The 10,116-nt window shown below is 42.1% G+C and overlaps 1 protein-coding gene across 5 annotated transcripts in view; it reads right to left on the bottom strand.

Annotated features, from left to right (window-relative positions):
- Positions 1-5,751: 5,751 nt before the first annotated feature.
- The window catches only part of LOC134336674 (peripheral-type benzodiazepine receptor-associated protein 1), a 321,894-nt gene continuing 317,529 nt past the window's right edge, over positions 5,752-10,116 (bottom strand). The window contains exon 29 of one of the 5 annotated variants that reach the window (XM_063031028.1): positions 5,752-7,752. In XM_063031028.1, coding sequence (XP_062887098.1) covers positions 7,570-7,752 — 183 coding nt within the window. In that variant the 3' untranslated portion in view covers positions 5,752-7,569. The remainder of the gene's footprint in view (positions 7,753-10,116) is intronic. The other 4 variants (XM_063031029.1, XM_063031030.1, XM_063031032.1 and 1 more) reach the window with 4 other exon arrangements.

Raw genomic sequence — 10,116 nt, 5'->3', positions numbered from 1 at the left:
ATTTTACCCCTCTTGATATGAATGTCAACATTGCATTTGCCTTCCTTACCACAGGCTCAACCTGCAAATTAACCTTTAGGGAACCCTGCACAAGGATTCCTGTCCCTTTGTGCCTCTATTTTTTGTATTTTCTCTCCATTTAGCAATTAGTCAACCTTTTCATTTCTTCTACCAAAGTGCATGACCATACACTTCCTGATACTGTATTCCATCTGCCATTTCTTTGTCCATTCTCCTAATCTGTCCAAGTCCTTCTGTAGCCTCTCTACTTCCTCAAAACTACCTGCCCTCCACCCATCTTCATATTGTCTGCAAACTTTGCAACAAAGCCATCAATTCCATCATCCAAATGATTAACATATAACGTAAAAAGAATCGGTCCCAACACAGACCCCTGTGGAACACCACTAGTCACCAGCAGCCAACCAGAAAAGGCTCCCTTTATTCCCACTTTTTGCCTCTTGCCAATCAGCTACTGCTTTATCCATGCTAGAATCTTTCCTGTAATACCATGGGCTCATAGTGTGTTAAGCAGCCTCATGTGTGGCACCTTGTCAAAGGTCTTTCAAAAATCCAATAACACAACATCAACTGATTCTCCTTTGTCTATCTTTCAAGTTATTTTTTCCAAAGAATCCCAAAAGATTTTTCAGACAAGATTTTCCCTTAAGGAAACCATGCTCACTACGGCCTATTTTATCATTGGCTTCGAGTACCCTGAGACCTCATCCTTGAGAATCAACTCCAACATCTTCCCAACCACTGAAGTCAGACCAACTGGCCTGTAGTTTCCTTTCTTCTGCCTGTCTCCCTTATTGGAGTGACATTTACAATTTTCCAGTCTTCCAGAACCATTCCAGAATCTAGTAATTCTTGAAAGATCATTACTAATGCCTCCACAATCTCTTCAGCCATCTCCTTCGAACCTTGGGGTATACACCATCTGGCCCAGGTGACCTATATACTTTCGGTTTCCCAAGGACTTTCTATCTGGTAATGGTAACTTCACACACCTCATGACCCCTGACACCTTGAACTTCCACCATACTGCTAGTGTCTTACACAGTAAAGACTGATGTAAAATACAAATTCAGTTTGTCTGTCATTTCCTTGTCCCACATTACTACCTCTCCAGGATCATTTTTCAGCGGTCTGATACCCACTCTCACCTCTCTTTTACACTTTACGTACCTGAAGAAACTTTTGGTATCCTCTTTAATATTATTGGTTAGCTTACTTCTGAATTCCATCTTTACCTTCTTAATGACTTTTTTTTTTTAGTTGTCTTCTGTTTGTTTTTAAAGGTTTCCCAATACTCTAACTTCACTCAGTTTTGCTCTATTAAAAGCCTTCTCTTTGGCTTTGATGTTGGCTTTGAGGTATTTTGTTAGTCACAGTTGTGTTATCTTGCCTTTAGACTACTTCTTCCTCTTTGGGATGTATATATCCTGTGCCTTCTGAATTGGTTCCAGAAATTCCAGCCATTGCTGCTATGCCATCATCCCTGCCAGTGCTCTTTTCCAATCAATTCTGGCCAACTCCTTTCTCATGCCTCTGTAATTCCCTTTACTCCACTGTAATGCTGATACATCTGACTTTAGCTTCTCCTTCTCAAATGTCAGGGTGAATATGATCATATTATGACCACTTCCCCTAATAGTTATTTTATCTTAAGCTCTCTAATCAATTCCAGTTCATTGCACAACACCCAATCAGAACAGCTGATTCCCTAGTGCATTCATCCATGAGCTGGTCTAAAAAGCCATCTCGTAGGCATGCTAGTAAATCCCCCTCTTGGAATCCAGCACCAACCTGTTTTTCCCCAATCAACCTGCATATTGAAATCCCCAAAGATATTGTTACATTGCCCTTTTGGCATGCATTTTCTATCTCCTGCTGTAATTTGTAGACTACATCCTTACTACTGTTTGGGATCTGTATACAACTCCTATCAGGATCTTTTTACCTCTTGCAATTCCTTAGCTCTATCCACGATTCTACACCTTCCGATCCTTTGTCACCTCTTTGTAATGAATTCATTTTATTTTATTTTTTTTTACCAACAGAGCAACACCACCCCCTCTGCCTTCATGCCTGTCCTTTTGATACAATGTGTATCCTTGGACATTAAGCTCCCAGCATAATCTTCTTTCAGCCATGATTCAGTGATGCCTACAACATCATGCATGCCAATCTGTAAATGTGCTACAATCTCATCTACACTATTCCATGTACTGTGTGCATTCAAATATAACACCTTCAGTCCTGTATTCACCCTTTTCAATTTTGTCCACCTTTTATATTGCAACTCAGCCTGTTGACTACAGTTTTTGCCTCTCATCATTACACATTGCCTCTGTTCGTAAACCAGCTACATCATCTTCAGCACTATCACTCTGGCTTCCATCCACTTGCCAAATTAGCTTAAACCCTCCCAAACAACTCTAGCCAACCTACCCGCAAGGATATTGGACCCCTTCTGGTTCAGGTGTATCTCGTCCCTTTTGTACAGGTCGTACCTTCCCCAGAAGAAATCCCAATGATCCATAAATCTGAATTCTCGCCCCCTACACCAGTTCCTAGTCACGCATTCATCTGCCAAAACCGTCCTATTCTTACCCTCACTAGCATGTGGCACAGGCATCAATCTAGAGATTGCTACCCTGGAGATCCTGTTACTCAGCTTTCTACCCAGCTCCCTAAAATCTCTCTTCAGGGCCTCCTTACCTTGTCTGCCTCTGTCATTGGTGGCAATATGTACCCAGACTTCTGACTGCTCACCTTCTCCCTTGAGAATGCCATGGACCCAATCCAAGATCCTGGCACCAGGGAAGCAACACACCATCTGGGTGTCTCTACCGTGCCCACAGAACCTTATTTCTGTTCCTCTTACTATGGAATCTTGTATCAACACTGCAGTCCTCTTCACCTCTCTGCTCTTCTGAGACACAGCCCCAGATTCAGTACCAGAGACCCAGTCACTATGGCTCCCCGCGCCCCCCCCCCCAGTAGGTTGCCCCCTCAATGGTATCTAAAGTTGTATATTTATTATTGAGGGGAACACCCTTAGGTCTACACTGCACTGGCTGCACATTCACCTCCTTCTCCTGACAGTAACTCAGTTACCTGTTTCCTGCAATCTAAGGGTGACTATCTCCTCTGTAGCTCCCAGTTATCACCTCCTCATTCTCCCATATGAATCAAAAGTTATCGAGCAGCAGCTTCAGTTCCTTAATTCGTTCTCTCAGGAGCTGCAGCTCAGTGCACCTGGTGTAGATGTGTTTATCTGGGAAACTGGTGGTCTCCCAGACTTCCCACATCTCCAGCATAGTACAAACCACTGCCCCTGGAGCCATTTTCACGACACTCTTATGCCCTAACTTATATGGATGAACAAATAAGATCAAAAAGAGAGAAGCCCATCAAATATTTAACCTCACCTGAGCCTGATGAGCCAAAGGCACTCTAAACACTGACACACTTGATGAGTGACCGCTCTGCTTGCAGCTGTGCTATTTTTATTGGCCCTTTCTAATAAATCCCTCTTGCTGATTGGTCACTCCTCAGTTCAGAGGAACCGCCGCAAGGCTCTGCCTTTAAAATCTCAGTCGTTGTCCTGACTGAAAGCTAACTCTTTTTACGCACCTAAAATTGCTTGTCCGATTGAGGCGTAAATTTCAAATTTTCTAACTTTCAGTAACAACTCTACTGTTTTCCTTACCCTGCCCATCTTTTTACTCTAATTCTGGTGGCTCTCATCCCTTCTCTTCCTTTCTCCCCACTCCCAGGTCCCTGCCTATTACCTCCTTCTGATTCCCCTCTCACCTTCCCTCGATTCCTTTGCCTGTCTTCTGCTATCAAATTCCTCCTTCATCAGTCATTTACCTCTTTCACCTATCACCTTCTAGCATCCCACATCCTTTTTCATCCCCATTAGCTTCCTCGTCCGCCCCCTCCCCCTCCCCACCTCAGCTGGACTCACCTCTACCACTTTACCTTTTTATTCTGGCTTCTGCCTCCTTCCTTCCTAGTCCTGTTGAAGCATCTCAGTTCAAACTGTCGACTGTTCATTTTCTTCCATAGATATCGTCAGGCTAGCTCAGTCATCCAGCATTTTGTGTGTGTTCTTGCTTGACCTGCTGAGTGCGTCTAGCAATTTTCTGTTTGAAACTATACATGATTTGTTTTGATTAAGCAAGTTTGGAGCCATTTCTTTAAAATATGAGAAAAATATGGTTTGTAATTAGAATTAGCAGCAGGAGAGGAAAGAAAAAGGGGGGAATCCTGTGAAATGTAAAATAGTTGCTTAGTCATTGTGGCAGATCTCATCCTGCAGCCTGAGTCAAATACAGACGAAGAGATCTTTCATATTTTAGCTGCTGTTCTTTAATATCCATCAGTAACCAGTGCATGAACTCTTAAGTATCCCAACCAAGAACATTGGATAATTTAGAACATAGGAAGATTTTTTTAAAAAATCATAGAGAAAAATAAAATCACTGGTCTATGGGTCCATCACCCAACCAACCCAAAATGCCAAGGATTTCAACCAATGTCTTCTGAAGGAAGTTGCCAGCAATCGTGTTGGTGAGATGTTAGAAAAAGATTTTTCAGCAGTAGGAATGCTAAAGGGCCATGTTAACAGCTACTTAGTTAACACAAGTATCTGTGTAAAATTAGATAATTGTGTGGGTGGCGCAGTAGTGTAGCGGTTAGTGCAACACTTCAGTGTTCCAGTGATCACTGACTGGGTTTTGTTTCCTGCCACTGTCTGTACGGAGCTATCGGTAGGACAGGGCACACCATCTCCCTGTGCCCACATGGGTTTCCTCTGGTTTGTCCCACATTCCAAAGGTGGCGTTAGGGGCATGCTATGTTAGTGAGTAGTGAGCACGCGATGTTGCTGCTGGAAGTGTGGCAACGTTTGCAGGCTGCCCCCAGCACAATCCTTCAATTGTGCTGGTCATTGATGCAAGCAATGCATTTCGCTGCATGTTTCAATGCACACTACATGTAACAATTAAAGCTTCTCTAATTAATTGCAACTTTTATTAAATTTTATCACCAACTACATAAGCTCACTGTCACTCTGTGATGCTGCTCAATGCTAAGTGGTTGTAATATTTTAGTAAAGGGGTGTGAAATAGCATACTAACAATTCTTACAAGGCTAGAAAATCCAATGGCCATTTCTGTAAGGAAGAGTGTTGGAGCTCAGTAGAGGAATAGAAATGGTTGAATAGAACTTTGAACAAAGTGATAAAACAATAGTCATAAACTAGTAGTTCTGAGGTGAGAAGTAAGTCACAGGCAGTTAGGTCAAGGACGATAAATAAATGACAGAATAGGACAGACATGCTGTCAAAGTTCCCTTCCAGGTTTGAGATATTTGGTTTGCTTCTGAGTGCATCCTGCTGTTGAACATTGGTCAGACTCATGACTACCTATCCCATTTAAACTGATTAAAATAAATTCTACAGTTCAATAGAGGCAAATCCAAGAAGTATCAACTGGTACACTATTGTTCTGTTCACAACGGACATTGCTGTAACTACTTCCTACTGTTTCCAATCCTACGTTGCTAGCATTCTTGTATTTGCTGTTCCTCTTGAAATCTCATCACCTACCTATCACCACTTCCTGTTGTGACATTTCCACTCCTATTGTCCTTCCACATGATCTTGCAGCAGTTACGTCTGGACTGCTTGCGGTGTCAACCCAGTACTGTACCTTCATGCTTCCCTTGGCCTTGGCTCATTGTTCCTGAGTTTTCTATAGTTGTCTGTCTGTGCTCCCTGCCTATCCTCATTATCCTTGCCTAATAAAAGCCTCTGCAGTTTAAAAAATTCATTATACAGGGCATTTTCTGTGAAAATAGACTTTATTTCAGTAAAAACATTTCTATGTAGAAATAAAGAAATAGGTTGACTGTAAGGGCTAAGGATCTGCTCACACCACTCCATGCAGAGTAGTTGGACACAGTCCCAACAATACATGCAAAACAAGAAGTAGAACTATTTACAAATGTCAAAATCAATCATATAAACTCTTTTTTTACAAAATCTTTTGATTGTATATTATAAAGCCACGTGCTAGAATTCAAACATGATGGCTTATCTTAAACATATGAAAATAAGTTCTATTTTATGTCTGACAGCTGGTCAGGAGCCTGGAACACAAAGCAGGTGTGCTGCCAACTCAGGGTGTAGCTGAATACTGGCAGGGTATTGCGATTGGCAAGTGAATTTTATTTTCACACTTTGTAATTCATTGAGATGTCTTTCTTGAATAAGGCAGAGGATAACCTTCTGGTTACCCATGCATAGGCAGTCGTGGATCAGAGATGGACAGTTTCCTCAAAAGTTGTCATCTACCAGCTTTATACCCAGCTGATTACTTAGAAATCTCTGCAATGCTCACAGAATTTCAGCATCTGGTATCAGATGAAGAAGAACAAGGTTCCATTTTACTTTTCCATCTCATTATATAGAGGAATCTTTTAGTGTGTTTTCTTCAGTGACAAAGCAAACATTAGAATTGGGGTCCAGATTATAAACTCTTGCACTGTACCTGTTCCATTCTGGATTTGGTAAATAAGAGCAATGCAAGAAAAACCCTACTGATAAAAGGTGATTGATTCACCACTGCATGAAATTCAGAGAGATTAATTAGCAAGACTTGTCTGGCAACCAACATGAGTTTACCACTCAAGTACATTCTTCTTGTCACTGTTAACACAACTAGTCAGCCGGGCCCTGGTACATCTCTGTTTATGTGCTCGAGATTCCACAGCCTGCCTGACTCTGAATTATATGAAACGGAGAGATTTATACCACTTCAAAGCGTAAACAAAGCTGCTATACAGTTACTTGGGAAAAAAAACCTATTTTCTGGGTTGATAAGCTGTCACAGCTATATTAATGCATGAATGTAATGTGTCACTTGTCTTTTAACAGTTACAGATGAGATGATGTGTATATTTCCTGCAGGCTACATAATTCTTGGATTGCAGTTATTACAGTCTGGTGAAAGGCATTCTCTTTATCAGTAGATGTGATTACTGCTCAGCAAGAACTAATTGTGTTGACCAAGTTATCAGTGAATTACAATATTAATAATTGTGAAATGAATAAAAGATGGAGGTTTCTCCATCATTCACAGCAGAAAATATTCTGCATTTTAGAATACAATCTCTCTTCAACAGTAACAATCTGTTGAGATTTTGTGCATATTCAAAGCCTACCAACTTCCAGGTGAGATTCATCCTGATTTACTGGTCTCAAGTGAATTTGCCATTTACTGGAAGTTGGGTGGAAATAGCAAACACCTTTTGTTGGATCCAGGTGTGACCCGTTTCTTTTGGTGGACTCCATTTGGGAAACACTCAATCAATTCATCCCAGATTGGATATATTCTTCCAGTGGGATTGGATCCTCCTTGCTATTTTGATTGTATTCCTTTATCCTTTTTGGTGACTCTCTGGTTATTCTCTTCAGGATTCTAGATGAGTTAATCAAAGTTTACTGAATCTCAACTGGCAGCTTCTCTTTTTTGATGGATTTGAGGTGAGTTATTCTCGTTTACTTGATCCCAATCTTTTGAATAGTTTCTTTCCTTTTGAAAAAAAGCCCTTTTTCTTCTTGCTATTTGAATTCTCATTGCATCCGTGATTATCCAAACACCCTGCTGTAATACTGGATTGAATGTTCATTGGTACAACAGGATTTGAAACTTCTGCCTCATCCAAGTTTAGCTGATGGGAGGAAATTAGAACAAAAGTCATTGTTATAGTACAGGAAAGAACATACTATAGAATCATTTCACTGAGATCAGATCAATGTCAGTAAAACAGTAGTGCACATGAATGCACCTGTGCTAACATATAGCATGTCAATAGTCAGTCACACCACTTGTTAAATGTTCAACTTCTGCAAATCTTATCAGTCATTGTCATGTCATTTCTGTTCTTTCAAAGTTTCAATTTTCTCAAAGAATAGCTAATTGGCATTTCACAGATTTTTAATCACACTTATCAGAATAACAAAAGGCTTCTTAATCAAAAATTAATTCTTACCTTAGCAAACATTGCTACGAGATCAAGTACAGCAATATTCTATGCAAAGCAAAGAGATTCCTGAATAATTGACCTGCATATAATAGTAGTGGATCTCCACACTTTTTCAAACTGAACCTGGCATTATTACAAATTAACACACACAATATGCTGGAGCAAACTCATCAGGTCAGGCAGCATCTTTGTGTGTGTTGCTCAAGATTTTTAGCATCTGCAGGGTCTCTTGTTTGTCCTGACATCTACTTGAATCATATGAACAGTAGCACAACAGGTACAGAAATTGTCTAATTTCATACCTGAGCACACTTCATATACAGGAATAAGAGCCCATGGTATTATAGGAAAGGTAGTAACATATGACTGGCAGGAAGTGAAGGGTGGGAATAAAGGAGGACTCTTCTGGTTGGCAGCCAGTGACTAGAGGTGTTCTACAAGAGTTGGTTTTGGGACTGCTGCCATTCACATTATATGTTAATGATCTGGACAACAAAATTGATGGCTTTGTGGTCAAGTTTGCAGAGCAGACAAAGATAGATAGAGGGACAGGCAGTGTTGATGAAGCAGGGAGTCTGTAGAAGGACTTGAACAGATAAGGAAAATGGGCAAAGAAGTGGCAGATAAATACAGTGTAGGGAAGAGGATGGCCATGCACTTTGGTAGAAGAAATAAATGGGTAGACTATTTTCTAAATGGGGAGCAAATTCAGAAATCGGAGGTACAAAGGGACTCAAGAGACCTAGAGCAGGATTCTCTAAAGGTTATCTTGCAGGTTGAGCCAGTAGTAAAGAAATCAAATGCAATGTAAACATTCATTTCAAGAGTATGAGTAGAAAAAGTCGTTTTTGTTTTTAAACGCTGCTCGGGGAGAAGGGTCTGCACTGCGCAGGCGTGTGACGTAGCACGCCAAGGTTTAAAAAGAGAAAATTTAAACGGTTCTAGTTTCAGTCGAAGCAAGCAGCTGAAGAAGGGAGTGGAAGAAATCGGGTAGAAAAAGTTGTTTTTCTTTTAAACACAGCTCGGGGAGAAGGGTCTGCACTGTGCAGGCGCGTGACGTAGCGCGCCAAGGTTTAAAAGCAGACTACCATATACAGTGGCCATCGTCGGAGTGGACTGAGTCAGAGTGGGACGGCTTTGGCTCAACAGGCTTCGGCGAGAACAGGCAGAGGCCAGGGTAGGTTCCGGTAAGTTTTTTGTTCAGATTGTCTAGCGTTAAGAGAATGCCAGGCAGGATGTTGGAATGCTCCTCTTGCAGGATATGAGAGGTCAGGGAGCCCTCCGGTGTCCCTGACAACGACACCTGCAAGAAGTGCATCCAGCTGCAGCTCCTACAAACCGCGTTAGGGAACTGGAGCAGGAGCTGGATGACCTGCGGATCATTCGGGAGAATGAGGAGATTATAGATAGTAGCTACAGGGAGGTAGTTACGCCAAAGGAGCAGAGGACAGGAAATTGGGTCACTGTCAGGCAAGGGAAGAGGAAAGGGCAGGCAGAGCAGGGTTCCCCTGTGGCCATTCCCCTCAACAACAAGTACACCGCATTGGATACTGTTGGGGGGGATGACTTACCTGGGACAAGCTGCAGTAGCCGGATCTCTGGCACTGAGTCTGGCTCTGCAGTGCAAAAGGGAGGGTGGAAAAAGAGGAGGGCGGTAGTGATAGGGGACTCGATAGTTAGAGGTACAGATAGGAGGTTCTGTGGTCGTGACAGAGAATCCAGGATGGTTTGTTGCCTCCCGGGTGCCAGGGTCAAGGATGTCTCTGATCGATTGCATGACATTCTGAAGTGGGAGGGTGATCAGCCAGATGTCGTGGTGCATATCGGTACCAATGACATAGCAAGAAAGAGTGAGGAGGTCCTGGAGAGTGAGTATAGGGAGCTTGGTAGGAAGTTGAAAAGCAGGACCTCGAGGATGGTAATCTCAGGATTGCTACCTGTGCTACATGCCAGTGAGGGTAGGATTAGGATGCTCTGGAGGATGAACAAGTGGCTGAGGAACTGGTGTAGGGGGCAGGGTTTCAGATTTCAGGATAATTGGGACCTCTT

This window comes from Mobula hypostoma, chromosome 23, assembly GCF_963921235.1.
Source record: "Mobula hypostoma chromosome 23, sMobHyp1.1, whole genome shotgun sequence".
In the NCBI taxonomy this organism is placed as follows: Eukaryota; Metazoa; Chordata; class Chondrichthyes; order Myliobatiformes; family Myliobatidae; genus Mobula; species Mobula hypostoma.
The sequence above is the reverse complement of the archived record's forward strand: the minus strand, read 5'-3'. Positions and strand labels throughout refer to the sequence as shown.